The sequence below is a fragment of the Camelus dromedarius genome, chromosome 1 (assembly GCF_036321535.1).
Source record: "Camelus dromedarius isolate mCamDro1 chromosome 1, mCamDro1.pat, whole genome shotgun sequence".
NCBI lineage: Eukaryota > Metazoa > Chordata > Mammalia > Artiodactyla > Camelidae > Camelus > Camelus dromedarius.
The window spans coordinates 95834594-95853444 of NC_087436.1; the positions used below are offsets into that span (position 1 = coordinate 95834594).

Genomic DNA, 18851 nt, shown 5'->3' on the forward strand with positions numbered 1-18851 from the left:
TTCACACACATCAGAATGGCTACCATCCAAAAACAAAACAAAACAAAACAAAGCAAAACAAAAAACCCCAGAAAGTTAGGGGGAGGGTATAGCTCAGTGGTACAGTGCATGCTTAGCATGAGCGAGGTTCTGGGTTCAATTCTCAGTACCTCTATTTAAATAAATAAATAACCTAATAAATAAATAAACCTAATTACCTCCCCCTTCCAAATAAAAATAAATATAAATTTTTTTAAAACCCAGAAAGGAGGTTTACTTATCCCTGAAATGTACAAAATAAATAATCCCTTTTCTGCCCACAAAGTGGTGAGGATTAAATGGATGATAACACATGTTAAAGAAAACACCCAGCTCAGAGCCAGGCACATCTTAAGTACATGATCAACATTATCTGCAAACTGTTAACATTTATTGCAGTTTCTCCCTAAGCCAAATTTCTAGAAACTGTTGTCCATACTCACAGCACCATTTCCTGTGCCCTTTGTAATAGGCTTCTCAACTGCCACCTGTCTTCCGGCCACTCCACCCCATTAAAACTGCTCTGGCAGAGGTCATCGATGACCTTCTGATCGGGACACCCAGTGGAAAGTCTTCCCTCTTATACTACTAGCCCTCTCCACGGCAGCCAACGTGACTGAGCACTCACATGCCTTTGATTAGCAACACAACTGGGGTTGTACCCTCGGATTCCCTAACTCCTCCACTACCCTCAGAGCCCCTTGGAGGGAAGGTGGTAGCAGGGGGTGCCTAGCGCAGTAGCTGACACACAGAAGACATTCATCTGCTCGAAGGGGTCCCCGCTCACCCTCCGCCCCGGCTCACCCTCGATCCGCTCACAGAGCTTGTGCAGACCCTGCAGGGGGCAGCCCTCACACAGCTGGGCCGGCGCCCTGGCCGTCCGCTGCACCGCAGCCACCGTGAAGGCCTGCTTCAGAGTCATCATGATTTCATCAACCTGGACAGAGAGAAGGCAGACCAGTCAGCAAAAGGCCACTCTGAATGAGCTGGGCAGAGGGCTCAGGACTCTGCGGAAAGACTCGGGATTTTAAGATTCTTCTGGAGCATCAGTCACAGGCTGACGGATAATAATCATAATAACTGCTAGGATTACGTTCAGTCTGAGAAACACGATGAATGTGCAAAGCTCTTCCAGGAGATAAGGTAAAAACTAGGCTCAAATTAAATACTGAGAGAAAAAGCCAAGTCTTCTGATCAGAAGTACAAAATGATATTTTAAAAATGCTAATAAAGCAGGGGTGAAAGTGAGCAGGTCTTCAAGAATAATGAAAATTGAAAACACACACCCAAGTAAGGCTCAGGTGTGTGCTAACTAGCTAACTGTTTAACAGCCATGGATAAATAATTAAAGCCAAATAACATGCCAATGAGGCCATATAGTTTTGCTAAGGAAAGAAATCAGTGAGGTTGAAATCCCTGGTAAATGAAACTTGGAGGTAAGAACGGCTCCTTCTCACTTACCAGAGCCTCGTTTGTGCACTGAAACACGTAACAGACGAAATGAAAGCCTCCACCTCCTGAAGACTCTCGGCAGATAAACCCAAAGTGGTCCACGTGCCTAATACCCTGCAGAGGCGGGAAGAGAGAAGGGAGCGGTGAGCTGTCTCCAGAAGAGGCACCACTGCCGGACATGCAGCTTCAGATTTACGCAGTACAATTTTAAAGGACACTACATAAAGGTATTATTTTCTCAGGTATTTTAAAAATCTAAAAAATCTCTCAAATGTGAAGTTCTACTAAAATGTTACCCTGATTACCCCCACAGTAAGAGACGTAGCATCTGAAAACTGGAGTTTTTCATGCTCATTTTACCACTAAAAGGAAGCAGAGAAAAGCTGACACAGAAAAATGAGAACTTTTCTTAGGTATCAAGGAGTAAGCAGATGAGACATTAATGAAAAAACACAAGTGTACCCACACACGCGCACGTACATGCACACACAAACACATGCAGACACAAAGGTTAAGAGAAACGATTTATCATCTTTGTACTCCTAAAATAAGAAATAGGTAAATACTGAAGTAAACTGGAAGGAACAATGAATCAAAAATCATACAAAGAATGGAGAAGCTTTTACACATAAGATATTAAGGCCAAAGCTCTACCACAGTTCTTAAGAGCTCTTTTAAATAAATATTGTATGTACACTTGTTTTGAGAGTATAAGCGAAGAGGCACAGTAACACAGATAAGACTTCACCCATAAGTGTGAATACACAGGGTCTCCTGAAATCACCAGCATGCTGAGATCTGTGTGCTGACACTCTGAACGTCAGGTGATCATGTCAACCACACCATTTAGGAAATGACAAAAACTATCACGTGCAAAGGTAAATACTTAATAATAACATTTCAATAGAAATAGCACCTCATCAAGATTAAAAAGTCTGTGGAGAATCTCACTTTCAGGTCAAGTATCTCCCAACAAATGGGCAATCACCGACACAGCCTGGCATCTCAGGCAACGTCCTCCAACAGCAAGTTAACCAGATGCGAGAGGTTACTTCTCAGGGGGGTGTGATTTGGAAAATCTTTTCCTTGGTAAAGGGTTCCCTATTCGACTGTATTCATGAACATTCATTGTTGTCACATTTTGGGGGGGAAAATATTCCCTGTTGAAGCCATATGTAGATCATGTTATAAATCAACAAACAAGGAGACTTCCATTATATCTTATTTTGAGAAAATGGAAATCAGAAAATGAGAGAGTTTTAAAAAGGAGGCATACAATAACTTTAAGTGATTTCATATTTGCTAGGAGATCCTGAGTAAAACTGGCATAGCTCATTACAATTGACAGATTCTCCAAAATCTCCCTGTGAAACACACGCAGGAGATTATCAAGAAAGAACTCAAGGAGACACCGTATTCTGAGGAAGACACCCTTATAGATAGTCACTATTTATTATATTTTAAGGAAAAAGAAATAATGATCATTGGTAACCCAAAAGTTAGGAGTTTTTGTAAAGCAGAAATATCAATTTAAAAATATATATTTGTATGTATGAATGCATATATTAACACACACACAGACGTACACATATACATACACCTGGAATTATGACTGTGGAATATAACTACAGATGATTTAAAGAAGAAAAGTAGGTTCTCCAGTAGATTATGGTTGCTAAAAACAAAATTCTTGATTTCAAAATTATATTCACATTTTGCCTTAATATACAAAAGGAAGAAGAAATGAAGATCACAAATTGGGTACTTACAAAGCATACACCTTGTAACCTTAACCACTTCTGCTCAGTGACAAAGTAAAAGAATTTATTAAAAAATTCAATGGCTCTTGAGCTGATAACCCATCTCCATTTACCTGAGAGCAAAAGGATATCTCCTTAAAATTTTTCTCCAACGCTATTTTTTTGGTGTCAGGACTGATGAGGTAAACTTCCGATTGACCAATCTTAAAAGATAAACAAAAAAAGCAACTAGCTTTTCATGAAAATTGAATTCAAATTTATTACACAAACTTTCTCATTTCATGACCTATGAAAATAAAGAACAAAAGAGTCAAGCTCCTATAGAATTCGGACCATCTCATGCAGAAAATCACTTCAAGGTTACAATCTATCCTACGGATTTCGGGTAGCACAGACGACCGTCGGTACTTTCATCTACAACAGGCAGCAGTCTTGAGATGAAAGGATCAACTATCCGTAAGTTAGCAGCAGAGCCCCAGGTCCCATACCCAAGCGTGGTAAGGCACTGAGGTTTCTACATGAGTGAATCTCCCTGCGAATATGGAGCTTCGCTTTTACAAATTCCAGAACACTTTCTAACGATTACAAAAGTCTTCTTAAATTACTGTTAAAATAATCTACCATTTGTTGATGCACACTGTGAGTCAGGTATTCACCACTGCTTACCTGACCTTCTAAAAAAGTTAGAGCATTAGCATAAATTAACACTGACTTACAAACTTGAGTCAGCGTAACAGATATCCTAATAGATGTCCGTTGCAGCAAAGGACTGTGTTGCAATAGCCATGTTAACTGTGCAGCATCCCTCCCTCACCTGCTGCTCCCTGAACCCAGGATTCTCTTCTAGATGACCACAATGAAACCTCTGCTCAGTGAAAGTCACTTTCTCAAAGAAGTCTTCCCCGATTCCCCAGCTGCTTTCACAGGATCCTCTACTTATCCTTTGCGGTATTTAACCACAGTTTTAGTGAGACAATTACTTGTACAATCAGTTGCTGGTCTCCTCCTAGAATCTAAATTCCACGTGGGCAGAGACCGTGCCTGTCTTTGCTGTTTTTCCAGCATGTTGCAAGGGACCCTGTATACAGCAGTCACACAATAAGTACTTGAAAAATAAATGCACTGAGCAGCTTTCCCAATGACACTGAGAGTTTTTGTCTTTTTTTAAAATATAAATCACAAGTTAAAGCACAAGTCTGACTGTCAACATAACACTCTTTTCAGGATACTAGGTCAACATGAAAAGAGGAAGAAATGGGTCCTATTTACTCTGTGACACACCATATTGATCTTGGACCTGCATACATGCACACAGCCAGCTTCCTCACCCTTCGCCACAGAAACCAGACATTACATTTAAGTTAATTTTGCTCTTTCTAGAATGTCAGTCAGCCTTAAGCCAAAGAAGAGACAGAGGAGACCGAGGGACAGTCAGTCCCCTGTATCATCGGAGGCCAGCTCACTGTTGGGAGGGCTCTGAGTCCTGTCAGCTCAGACCCAGAGAGCTCCCAGGGAGGGCAACACATCCAGAAGGGCCAGGATCAGCACGTAAGCCAGGAGCCGCCACTGCCAGGGACAGCTTCCCTGTCCATGCCTCTTCGGGCATTTGGCTCACTGTCAGTTTACCAAACTGCTTCTAGAAAAAAATGAGTAAGCAGTTGGCTAAACTAATATTTCAGTTTGTGTATAAATTTCAAAAATCAGGTTATCCCCAAATCTAATTATCCAGACTTACAAAGGATAAGTATTTTACAAATTAATAACAATAGTAAAGAGGGAGTATCTTCCAAAAAGATTGTGTTGAAATATATTACTTGAAATTTATATATATATATACATATATATACACATATATATATATATATATATATATAACCTTTGGGGGCCTCTTTTATACATATTAACTGTTTTTACCACATTGAAAAGGTGTCTGCACAACCCCGAGGGAGGGGGATAAAAATTAGACAGGATAGAAGACAGATTCTCTTTGCTTCCCCCTGATGACTCCTAATAGGGACTAATAGGGACTAAAATAAGGATTTTCTCCTGAGAAAAAAAATTATTCAATATAAAAATATTTGGATTCATGCATAAATCCAAAAGCAATTCACAGAGAATCTTCACTCAAAAAAGCAAATTTTCTTTTAAACACACAGTTCAGACTGGGGATGTGCAGGAGGTTTGAGAATATTTTACCGTGAAGAGCATAGTTCGATTTTCCTCAATATCTGTCGGCTGCACAATATTGTGTCCACTAATTAGGTGGTTCTCAATGTCGTTTTCCTCAAAAGAGCTGAAAAAACTACTACTTCGCAGGCTTGCATCTTGAAACTCCTTCCTGAAGGCCAGGGAGCGCAGCCCTGGCTGGGAGAAGGACTTGCGCATCGGCCGCGGGCCCTGCTCGGCATCAGCAGCCGGCTGCAGCACAGACAGGAATTTATCCGACAAGGAAAAGCCTCCGGCGGGGGCGGGGGCGGGGGGCGCAGTCTCCCAGCCCCGGGAGCTGCCGCAGACGTGACTGAAGCCCTCGATGCATTCGTCGATCAGGGCGGGCGGGGCCTTCCGGTGCGCCACCGCCACGCGGCCGCAGAACAGCACCTCGAACTTCTTGGCGAAGGTGTCATCAAACTCCGACGGGCAACGGAGCTCCTCCTGGCGGGCGATCTTCCCGGCCTGTCGGATGGAGCTGATGATCTCAGGCACCTGGCGGGAAAGGAAGGAGCGTTACTTGGAACAGGCGGCGGTGGGTACCACACAGGGCCCGCATCGGCAAGGAGCCAACGCCGCACTCTGACCGACCTCACACTGCGTATTCCATCGCACGGTCCTGAAGGAGCATCCCACGCAGAACCTGGGACCATGAGAGGGAAATGTTCAACTTTCACAGAGATCAAAAGGGGAATGATACTTATTAAGCACCTCTTACACGCCCAGGCTATGCTAGAGGGTTCCCATGCCCAACACCCCATGAGCTTAAGCGACTAACCTTGAGACCCACAGCCCAACGTAGCAAACCCTGGATTCAAATCCAGCCTGGTCCCCCCAGTCCAAAGCCAAAGGCCCTCTCTGGAGATGTTGTCACCCCCATAGAGGTCCACCTGTCACCAAAACATTATGCAGTTACTTCTAGATCTCATGGCCGCACATTAAGGCTTCCACAATAAATGATGGGATGAGGGTAGCAAGACTGAAATTATCTTACAAAACACTTCTAATCATAACATCATTATTTTCTCTAATGACAACTGACAATTTATTATTCCTCAGTCCTATACTTCCTAATAGTGGAAGAGTGCCGACTACACAGCGAGGAGGTTTTAATTAAGGGGTAAGCAACCATGACAGTATCATTATCACAGCAACACACTGGGGCTTCTTTCCTGTGAGCTGCTAAAGCCTTTGGTCCCTAATGTAATGTCATGATCAAGAGAACTAGCAAAAGGGCCCCGTGTGCTACTGTCAGCCCTACTGCTACACCCTCTCACCATCAGCTTCTGACCAGATGCTTCAAAGCCGCGCAGAGATGAATGAGCGTCTGTGCAATCATCTGGGTGGTGTGCAGCCACAGTGCTGACCCAGGAGAGGCACCGATTCAGTCTCCATAAGGAAGGGACCGGTTTCCTTGTGCCCTAACACCCAAAGCAATTTTTCCTTTCCTCTGTAAGAAAATCCAGTTTAAGACCCAATTCCCACTGGCCCAATGTCTTTTTTAACAGCATTATAGAAGGAAAAGAAAACTAAACCCCTTTTCAATTCAGGTCAAAGATCAACCTGGGGAAGTGGTTTTTGTAGATTTTAAAAGGAAAGCTTATATTCTGTGTTCCTAACATAATCCCCAAAGACGCAATGACGCAAAAGATTTTTCTCTGTCATTTCATATCAGCACTCTTAAAGACAATCTCTGCCATAAAGATTAAGATATGGCCTCTCAAAGCATTTTACCATACGAAGAGTCAAAATATCTTTAGGCATATTTTATATTTTAAAAAATTAATTCCTAAAACATAAGACCTAACACACTAAGCCAGAGTCTCCACATCAAGCATCCATCTGTACTGAGTATTTGCTTGTGCTGCAGCTCATTCCTCTCCTGACAGGTAATTATACATCCTGCAGAGGCCTAAAAATTATTCACCAATATAAAAGAAGACAGGACAGAAGAGAGAGAAAGTCTAGGTTTCATTCACACCTTTGCCAATCAGTCACTACAAGACTTTGGCAAGAACAGCCTCAGTTTCTCTGAGGACAAAAAATGCTTATAAATGTTTCAGGTAAAAGTTGGTTCTGTGAGGGTAAAGAATAATGCCTTTTTCAAAAAATAGAACCAATTGGGGGGACGGTATAGCTCAGTGGCAGAGTGCATGCCTAGCATGCATAAGGTCCTGGGTTCAATCCTCAGTGACTCCATTAAAGATAAATAAATAAGAACCTAACTACCTCCCTCCCAAAATAATAAAAAAAATAAATAAAAAGTTTTTAAAATATATAACCAATTTATGCAAGTATAAAACCTTGCAGGTTTTCTGAGCTAGTGTGTGAAATTATTTTATCTGGCAAGAGTCACGTAAATCTTCCTAATTATTAACCCCACTCTGAGTAGAAGAAAATTCAAAGCTTACTCAGTCTTTCAAGGCTTCTTAAAATAACTGACATTCCTATATGCTGGGTCTTCCGCTGCATCCGAAGTAACAGTGTCTTTCTTTGTGTGCAGTCATGTAAATTTATGGTGATTCAGTAATAAAAGGTACAGACACAAGCAAGACACAAAGTAGAGAACGTGACTGTTCCCTGGCTTCACAGGGTCCGAAGAGGCCACTAAAGAGGACGTCGTACCCTGGCTACAGCTGAGCTGTGGTGTATTTTTCCAATCACCAATGTCCCCTGTACTTTCCTCAGAACCTTCAAAAGACATGCTTTAGTCAAAGACCAGTGCCTCCCTCTCCTTGCTCTGGTGAGTCGTGTGAATACGGGTATAAAGGAGATAACGGGTTAAAAAAAAAAATCACAGGAATCCTGTTAAGAATATAACAACTTCAGAATATCTGAAGGCCTATTGCCATACATAGTTTCAACAATAAATGGTAAACAGTTGAAAATCTAATTTTTTTAAAAACGTTTCTGTAAGGCATTTAAGTACACTAGGAGACTAAAAAGTGAGCTCCATTTGTGCCTAAGTTTGTAAAACTTTGATAGCTTAGTTTCCTTTACCGGAACAGACCTGGGGCACTGTTTTTTGGAAAATGAAGGTATAATGTCCACTTGTGATGAAGTCATGAATTTTCTATCCTCTATAACTCTGTCCTGGACTCACCCACACTGTTGTTGTTACATAAGGGAATTAGCTCATTTATTCATTTTCTTTCCCAGCGTTTTCCTATGTCTGACTGGTTGCCAGGAGGGTGGGATTCAGAAGACTGAGATGAACACCAGGCAGCCCTGGCTGGGAAGGGAATGTGGCCAGAGGGAGGTTCAGTCAGAATCCTTTACAGTCACCAAGATGGGGTCTGCTGGGAACAAGCACTAAAGATGGAGAGAGAGGCTGCGGGAAAGATTCTGGAAGACAGACCCACAAGACTTGGCGACTACCTGGATGGGGGCGCTGAGGGCATGAAGACTGCACGGAATTCCCTAGGCTCTGGCTTTGGCTTTGTTAGTAGAGAACACAGAGGCAGTGGGTTTGGGGAGACATCCCAATGAGCTCCGCTCCTGTCCATGTTGAGGACAGCCAGGAGGATGTGTAAGTAACGGCATCTGGTAGACAGATGGACCAGCAGGCCTGGAGGTCAAGCCAGGAGATCTAGACTGGACACTAGCGGCCCAGATACACACATACACAGACAGGAGGTGGCTGATGCCTTGGGAACAGAAACAGGAAAGTAAGTGAGGGGCAAAGGTGTGACACTGATACACCAACATTTCAGGTATCATGAAACTGAGCAATCCAGGCCAAGAAGGAGGAGGCAGCAGGTGAGGATAACGTCAGAGATGCCAAAGGGAGCAAGCACTCTCTCTTCAAGAAAGGAAGAGGTGGCCTCTGAGAATAACATGGGCTGAGATGTGTCTGCTGGAGCCGCAGCTCACAGCCAGATGTAAACACCAACGGGGTGCCAACACTGACCCTCCAAAGTCAGCAAACAACTGAAAGATGTCTCAAGGTGAAACTTCAGTCTATGAGAACATATACTTCAAGTTACAACGTTTACTGCAAATACAGACCCTTTTAGGGCAAACACACTGAGTCAGTGGAGTTTTATTCCCACTGATACGATCAGGGAACTTTCAACAAAATCTTTTTTTAGTTTAGTCACAGGAATAATATCCACGTCATTTAAGATTGCAGATAAGCAGATCAAGTAAATCAAAACTACAGCAAAAACAAGAATCTGAAAAGCACTTTGCTGGGGTAAATTCAATAGGGGTTTGAGATTTGGTTTTATTTCCTTTTACAATGGGAATCACACCAAAAATGTTAAGTAAAATGAATCACCAATAATGAAGAAATAGGCCCCGTTTAGACATATCGGAAGTTTACTAAACTGCTCTTCTGTTGACCTATTTGAGTTTATGCTAAAGTTCAATTTTAAACTCAATCTGCACTTATTTCACAACCAAAATGAGTTTCTCTTGCATTCACACACTAACAAATGTACAGTGTAGTATGAACTTACTATAGCAGGCTTGAGTGAATATCGTTTTATAAGTAGCCAGAAAATGATACTCTAAGAGAATTAGAAATACTCATTTCTGTAAATAAAGTCCTTACTTAACATTTGGGTCAAGTTTCTTTTTAAGGATTCGGGGATTTTAAAGGATTATAAACACACTGCAAGTATAATTTTTTTCACAAGGACTTGGGAAAGAGCTCCTGAAACAGCCTTTTGAATGGAAAGTCATTTTACTACGTTTACACTTTTGTTTTGCTGCCAACTAGTAACAAATAAATACTAAATCAATCTAGAGCAGCCCATACTTGTATTTAAAACTCTAGCACTTCTCCTTGTTATTTAAAATTAAAACATTCCAAAACTGCGAAAATACGGCAAGCCACGCTGTGCTTTGTCTGATGGATGAAATGTTCTGTCACTGTCAGGAGTTAAAAACAAGCACTTCAAACAGAAAATAATCATTCAACATAATTACTTTCCAGAAGGAACAGACTTGTGTTTTGTTTTTGTTGGTAATGAGTGGTTATTTCTATTTGTTGGTCATAAACAAGGTAAATAGGGGAAGAAAACAAAATTAAACCAAGTGTCTCCTTACTTTATCTTACATGCCTTGAATTTCATACAAAACACCTAAATATCTTTTGACTAGTGCTCGACACTTAAATTATTTAATGAGAATAAAACAGCTGTCTGACACTATCTAGGTAAGACACATGAGCATTCAGGTTACCCTGGAAGGTTCAGCCTGCTGAGACTGGATTCAACAGGAAGAAACGAACATGCCTCATACCATGAGTGAGCCGCCTGACCCATTAGAGGGTCACAGTGTAGGAAGTAAGAGACACACCTAAAAATGTGGTTTCCAACATAATGGGGCAGACGCTAGACCACACGCAGGAGCCCAGCGACAACGTGTGCTAGAGAAGGCTGGTCCTGAGCAGAGGTCTGTTTTATCCTGTTGGGCGCTTACAATCAGCTAAAAGTTCAGCCTGACATGTTACACCTTCCCACAAGAGTGATGAGATGTGCTGTAGTTGGCTAGGGATGTGCCTGGCACAGAAGAAGTGCCAGCGACTGTGGGCGCCTGGCACAGGCCACATGCCCCCCTTCCTGACTGCCTCATCTTCTACCCCCGGGTCTTGATCTTTCATCACAAGTAGAACAGAAGTAGTAGTATTCAGCCCCCCTAGTTCGGAACCGGCAAACTGGATAAATTCTTAGTAGCTTTTAACCCCATGGAAAGATGCGCTGCAAACTCAAAACCCAGCATCATGCTCTAAAACAATCTGTTGAAAGGTTCACTAAACCTCTGGCCAAACCAACACTCTTCTACAAAATGAGACTAAAAGCCAACATAAGATGTGATTTAACAGCTGCAGGAGCTAACAAAAGGTGGGAGAAGAAAGAGTGGGAGGAAATACCGCAGGTAAGAGTATGAAATTATTTTGTCAATTTTCTAAAGCCATTTCTAAAAGCCAAAATATTCTGAATGGCCAGCATAAATATTGACAGAAATCACTGGATGGTCAACCTGGGAACATAAGTCCTTAAAGTCCAACCCTCTTCATTTAATGCACTGATTCGCAACTCAAATGTGGCTGCACATTAGAATTGCCAGTAGTTCTAAAACCGAGTGACCTGCCCGCCTCAGTCTGGTTGGAGGTGGGGCCAGGCATCTGCCGTTTTCAGAAGTGCCCGGCGGCTCTAAAGGGCAGAATCCCGGATTTATCACCTGTCCTTCGTTGCGCCCCAAGGTAAGGAATGCACTCCTCACCCTGCCCACCACACCATTACACCCAAAACCTCCGCGATTATGAAGGCCCCAGGCAAGCTGTGAACAGCAGCAAGGCAGCCCCACGGCACAGGTGCAGACCCTGCTCACAGCAGAGATGAACAAACTGGTGAAGACAAAAACACAGACAAGCCACACTGATACTTGATAAGCTATTTATATCACTTAAGGGAGAATTTGATTTGTCAATAAATTTGCTGCATTTCAAAGGTCTTATATATTAAACATGTAATAGCAAATGCCTTATAAGAAATGCTACTCTATAATTTTGATCAAAGTTTACTTCAAAATAATCTCTCCAGTATTAAGAAACACAAATATAATGTACCAGTTATGCTACATAATCTCTACAAAGGGACACTGGGGTCCCTCTTCTACAAGGCAGAGAACTAAAAACATGTGAATGTGCCATTAAACAAAGCACTGGTTCCTTCTCCAGGACACATGCCAGTTTTTATAAATGATGTCCTTATGAAATGTTGTCACTGAGGGAGAGATCTTCAATATAGGAATAATTTGATCACATGGTATGCATTTACAAATAAAACAGTGAAAAACCAGCTAGGTGTTACCTAAAATCATCCAGGACCAAACACATCAAAACTTGTTAAAATTGATTTCCAAGCTCACAAGTGCTCATATTCAAATCAATAATTTCAGAAGAAACACTTAAAGGAGAACATGGACCTTCCATCAGGTGGCAGACACACGAGTCCTTTTCACCTGTTCTCATCTATGCGTCAAAACGAAAGTCCTGGAGACTCCCTGAGCAGCTACTACCCCAGTGCCTGAGGAATGAGAATGAACAAGCTATCCCACACGCAACAACATGGGTAAATACAAGCACAGTGAGTGAAAGCAACACATGTAAAAGAATCACGTGGTATGATTCCATTTTATCAAACTTCAAAAACAGGAGAAACTAAATTATAACAATAGGAGTCAGAATAGGGATTATCTCTGGAGGAGGGGGACTTGGAGGGGGCCCGTGGGGGCTCTGGACTACTGTTTATTGGCCTGTGTGCTGGCTGTACAAGATTATTCAAACTGTGAAGTCACTGGGTACATGATTTATGCAGAGTGGGAAGTAACGACATATAACACGAAAGGACTAAGAGGGCCCCATAACGTGGGTAATCTGCAAAGCATCTGCACAACGCCGCACGCGTAGGTCTAAGTGTGCCTCTCAGAGATGACTTTGCTTCTCTTGGAAGGTCATTTTCTACCCCTGCACCGGGCCCCACGTCTGCAGTGGGACTGCTGCCAGTCCTCTGTGACAGGGGCTGCTGGCATATCACGTGGCCTTGCCCTCCCTCTGGGATTCACGGCCCTCCTTCGCTTACCTGTAAGCAGAACCCACCTCATTGGAAAACCCAGCAAAGGAATTTTTTGGGTTTCAACAAAATGGTCAAGGGCAGGACTTATTTCTTCAGCAAAAGAGTAAGGCTTTCCTCCCCCAGAGGAACTGAAAGGGCAAAGGAGAACACCCTGTGCCCAATGCTGGGCCCTCAGCCACGGCCACAAGAAACCGTCGTCCCCACGGAGGCTGCACTCGTATCTCACAACCCAGGCCACTCTGCACGAGGCCACCAAGAGCCCCACACATGCCCCGCAAACTCCAGGGAGGCTACTGCTCACACTGCTGGAGCACACGGTCCAGTCCTGTTAAGCAAATCTGAACCTTACTTCTGTACAATGGGTGAGATCCCCGGCCCAAGGACAACCAGCCCCAGGCAGTATCTCACTGCCTCACTCTGTGGACTCAGAACATACTGAATGGAATCAGTTTATCAGAATCAAGGCAGCCACTGGAGAATGCAGGCTTTGCTCCCGTATTCTTCCCCACTCCCACCCCCACCCCCTCTCCCGCCTTGTTCTAAGGGGAAGATAAAGCATGTGTTTCTCCCTCTGGGATCCTCCCTCGCATATACACCCCACCCCACCCCACCCCACCCCGTCCCTGGGGCCTCCGTTCCCAGCCAACATCAGCCAAGGTGCCTCTAGGCCAACTGGGCTGCCACCTCTAGGCTGGACAGAAAAGTCATTTTATGAGGAAGATGTCGCAGGCAGGCTGCTCCTGGGCAGAGGGGATAGAAAAGAGGAACACCTTGCCCCCACCCCTGACTCCTTCTGGGGCCAAGGTCAGGCCCCCCTCCTGGGCCCCAGCAAGGAGCACGCCGCCTGCCTGCAACGAACGTCTCACCTTGGTGCGAAAGGCCAACATGAAGAACCAAGGAGCAACAAGTACTAACAGTCCTGCCACTTTTCAATAATCCCACTTCCTTCTTAAAAGCAGCAGAATGTATTCTTTACTATCTTTTATTTCCAATACTAAGTCTAACACACATCCATGTAAAATAAAAACACAGAAACATATAAAGTTAAACTTCCCATAATCCCATGCCCAGAAATATCACAGCTAAGAATTTTGTTTTTCTTACCTGTGGTTCTAGATGGTAGTTTCCTTTACTAAGAAAAACAAACTAACTTTTATCCTCATGGGCATATTGTAAACCTATCACAGAACCATCTCATTCCTTCCCAATAACCACAGCATCCATTCCATTCACTGCAAACACTGTATACAACGGAAATACAAAAAAAACAAAGTTTTTATTTAACCTATTCAGAATCCAGTTCCAGTTAGTCTCATGCTAGCAGCCATGAACTCTACTCAATCAAAAGCCATTCTGGCAAACGTGTTATGAGCATCCCAAACTTTGCAACTCTGCCTAGACCCCTGGCTGTGTTTAGAGTGTGGAAGGCGTTTGTGTGCAGATCCGGGAGAGGAGGTGAGTAGGAAATGAGAGTGAACCCAGGACTGCTTACTAGACCAGAGAGAAGCATTCTTCATCCGAAGGGAGAGGGGGCATCTGGGAACAGAAACAGAATTACCTTTAAAAAGACAGAGATACTCTTGATGCTGGGCACAACCATTAGGAAAACTGCTGCCCCAGCTGAATCCATGAACCTACGACACTGACAGCTGGGATGGGGACTTCTGTCACGACTGCCAGACTAAGTTCCTAACTCGGCCGCTTCGTTTGCATGTCTGAGCAAGACACCCAGCTCCTTAGAACCTCAGCACTCTTCTTCCATCAAAATGGGGTATTACTGGCTACCTTGTAGGTTGTTTTGAGGATTAAATTAAACAATGAATGTGAAAGTTGTTAGTACAGAGCCTAGCCATAAATGTTGTGATCTTCACATTTGCAGAGTAAGAAAAGGTCCACTCTATTAAAGACAGCACCTAAAGGCAACAAGCTTACTGTTACTCCAACTGCCTTTCAGTACAGAACTGGTAATACATGACGAAAATTTACTCCATATCAGCCAGCCACAGATAATGCCAACCACATTTTTTAAAATGTGACTGAATTTCCAAATACCCTGTGGGCCACAGAACCCTCCCCCACCTCAACCCCACCCCAACTTCCCAGCAACCTCGAATACAGAAGAGTAGGAGAGTTCCAATTCAGATGGAGCTGGGGAAAGAGAACATGCCCTTATCCTTCCACCTGCCAGGCCTGAGGTGTCACAAGGCCCACAGAACAGAGTGAAAACCATTACCTTACAAAACTACATGGGTCTCCCTGGGTAGTAAACAGTTTCTAAGGCACATTCAGGACAGCCTACAAATTCAGAGCATAAGACACCTAACTGCTCAAACGTCAGCTCTAAGAGAGCAGAAGCGTTGTCTATTTGGTTCAATGACGTAGCCCGGAGTGCCTAGGACAGTGCCTGGCATACGCAAGTATTGAACAAATGTGCTCAATGTGTGAATGATTACACCTGAAAATGAAAATTTAGTGATTTCAAGGTTTTTCAGTGATAAGAAATATCTCAAGTAGACCTTGGAAGAGAAACCATGATAAATCTGTAAACTCTCTTAACACAATGCCAGCCCGTAGTATGCATGCAACAGATATTTGCAGAAGGAACAAATGTTTTAAAAATAGCAAACCAGAAACACTGAGACTAAATCCTTTCGGATTATAAGATTTTTCTAGACAGCTGAAGGCTGTCCCTTTAGGCGCCTATGCTATTTTTAACCATTTCTGGATGGGAATCACTTAGCGTATTTTTTCAAAGGCTACAGGGAATGTAGTTTAACTTTCTTTTTATGGCGAGCATACCTTACAATGATCACAAGAGCTACGGAGGCTGTGGCCGCTGTGGGCAAGGCTGCATGGGATTAGAAGGCATCTTACACGCGAGATGTATCTCAGCTTTCAGTTACACGCCCCAGGTTCCTACCAGCGCTCCCAGCAAACGTGGTTGGCGTGCTCTCTCAAATGCCCCCAGGATCCAAAGCAGAGGTTCCTAAACTTTTTGCGCCACGGACCCCCTCTGACAGATCCCTATGGTCTCTTCTCAGAATAAGATTTTTAAATGCCATAAAACAGAACACAAGGCAATCCAAGAGAATTATACCAAAAGGGAATTATCCAAACAATTATGATATAGCATTATGTGCTTAGTACCATGTTCAACAAGGTCTAGTGGCAAATCATATAACTATCATAATTCAAAGTAATGATGTGCATATACAGTATTTTTGAGAAATGTGTAATAACTATAATGCAATGTGAAAATAACTGATTTTACTGTCATAGGAGCTGCTAATGCTACTAGGTTAGATGACTACATTCATAATTGAAGGAGGTGTCAAGTTGCAGTTAAAAGGTTAGTAAAAATAAAGGTGTAATTTTTTTCCCAAGTTCATGGACCCCATCCCTGACCCCTTACTTCCATCCTCAGACCCCAGGTTAAGGATCCTTGGACTCAAGTCGGTGGGGAGGGGGTGGAACCAGCTACAACTAACTGAAAGATCAGACCACCACTACTGAATGTCATCTCTCTTGGGACCATGGTGTGTACATACTGCATATATTAATAATAAAGCAAAGCCATCCCACCATTCCAATGCAAATATAAATCCAACTGAAAACAGGAAAGCTGCCCCAAAGAAGCTGTAGCCATCAAAGTCTACGTAGAGAAACTACAATGTCACCATGCAGTCAGTAAGGGAAGCAAAATTAAGTGAGTAAAACTCAAGTGTCCATTAGTTAGAGTTATGGAATTAATCTCTACATAATGTCAATTCTTCATCAATATAAAAACATTACAGTGGGGAGGGTTAGCTCAAGTGATAGAGTACATGCTTAGAATGCATGAGGTCCTGGGTTCAATCCCCAGTACCTCCTCTAAAATTAAATTAAACCTAATTACCTCTCCCACCCCCACCAAAATAAAATACTACTAATAATTAAATGATAAAAACATTACAACTCTTTTCAAGTAGTTACAAATACTCGATTTAAGTCTGATGTGACTTATTGCTGGGCTAGTCCTAGATAATGACAATTTAGTCTAATATACAAATAGATGGAAAATTATTTTCAACTATCAACTTATCTTACCACTGCCAATGGAAGATCAGAAAAATATGACAAAATAAATACCTTTGAATCTTCATTTCAATTATGAATGCAGTCATCATAATATCATGTCTCAGGTACTCACGCCCCACTCACTTCCAATAGATTAAAAAAATATATATGTATGTTTGAAGAGCTCTTATTTCAACTACTTATTTTCAGCAAAAGAGATGCAATTTTAACCAGTGCTTATCACTAAAAAAGGTCTGGAAGGACTAACTGTGGTGTCTCTGGATAGCAGAAACACGGTGGTTTGTTATTTTTACACATCAATGTTATTTTTCTATACTTACATACATTGCTTTTGCAATCTTTAAAAACAAGATTAACTTTTAAAAGAATATAGTTTTCTTAAACTTTAAGAAATTTTAGAAGTTACTGTCTACTGTTATTAGGTAAAGCCTTCTGGGGCAAAATTATGTGGAGGGGAAAAAAAATCTTCATTTAAAATGTATGATAAATTATTTTCCATGTAGAAGTGAAATGGCATACATTTCTCAGTACCCCTAAATGCTTCTCTACCTAACATACAATAGCCTTTAAGTCATGGAACACAATCTAAAAAATAAACTTCAATATTCATAGAAACTAAAAACTTTAGATGACAGTCTAAAAGCAGTATTCAAGAGAATGCCCTTTCATATGCATGATTCCTTAAGATAAAAATTTCTAGCTTAAATAAAAATTGTGATAGTAAGAACTAGCCTATTTTCTGAAGCTGACAGTTCGAACGAATTTAGACACACCATTAGCCTTCTCAATCAGATAAATACTCTTGCTACTTCCTAGGAATTGCAGTGAAATCAATCTAAAAACTATTACATTTGTGGACACAGTATGGAATCACCTTGACAATATCAATATTAATTTTTTTAAACACAAAATAATTTATAGCATAGGGCTACTTTTCGCATATATGATGCCTTTGTTCAAATTATTGAAGGCCAAAGCCCTGTCCTTCCCCACCTCATAGACAAAAACTTACAGTGGCGATTATAAATCAATAAAAAATGTTAACAAAAAAAAAAAAACTTACAGTGGCAGACATTGGTAAGCCAGATGTGGGCCGCATCTCAGCCCCTACTTGCTCTGTTGGCTGGATGCCTTTGTGCAGTGTGCAACCTGCACAACATACCTAGCAGCCCAGTTACAGCCCTGTCACCAGCATCTGTGAGATCTATGGTGGTTTCCAGGAACATGCTAGAAATTTAAACTTACTAATGCATGAGTGCTAGACTCAACTGCCAGAAGGGGTTCTGGTATGTCTTCATAAATATCAATTATTTACAGTTTTAAATACTCCACCACCCTAGCTTTTATAGCATTAACTGCATCCTTGAATAAAACCTATCACACATGTTCGAGAATCCGAAACTTCATTCAGATGAGTGGTACAGGTCTTCTCTCTCATATCATTTCAGTCCTCTTCTTGAAATAAACTATGCTCACCAAGCAGCCATCCCTTTTCTTTAACTGTGACCAACAGGCACATCAGAACTTTGGCCAGTAAAGGATATTAGTTACAGTCAGTCTATTTTCCACCCAACACATTTCATGCTTTAGCTATACCAAGTGTAACAAGAACAATACTACTTGCTGGTCCTTGACTCTCTCAGAAGTTATAATAAATGTTAGATAACTTTAATAAATGTTTATGAAACTCAGACTGTATCCTAGCACAGAACACCTCAAAAGTAGAATTAAGTGGCAAATAGTTTATTCC

General features: G+C 42.1%; 1 protein-coding gene across 6 annotated transcripts in view; it reads right to left on the bottom strand.

Moving 5' to 3' along the window:
- Window positions 1-18851, bottom strand: part of TBC1D1 (TBC1 domain family member 1) — a 192375-nt gene that overhangs the window by 96601 nt on the left and 76923 nt on the right. For all 6 annotated transcript variants that reach the window (XM_031436029.2, XM_031436020.2, XM_031436072.2 and 3 more), the window contains 4 exons: window positions 5427-5933; window positions 3344-3433; window positions 1480-1584; window positions 823-955 (listed from right to left, as the gene is read on the bottom strand). In XM_031436029.2, coding sequence (XP_031291889.1) covers window positions 823-955; window positions 1480-1584; window positions 3344-3433; window positions 5427-5933 — 835 coding nt within the window. The remainder of the gene's footprint in view (window positions 1-822; window positions 956-1479; window positions 1585-3343; window positions 3434-5426; window positions 5934-18851) is intronic.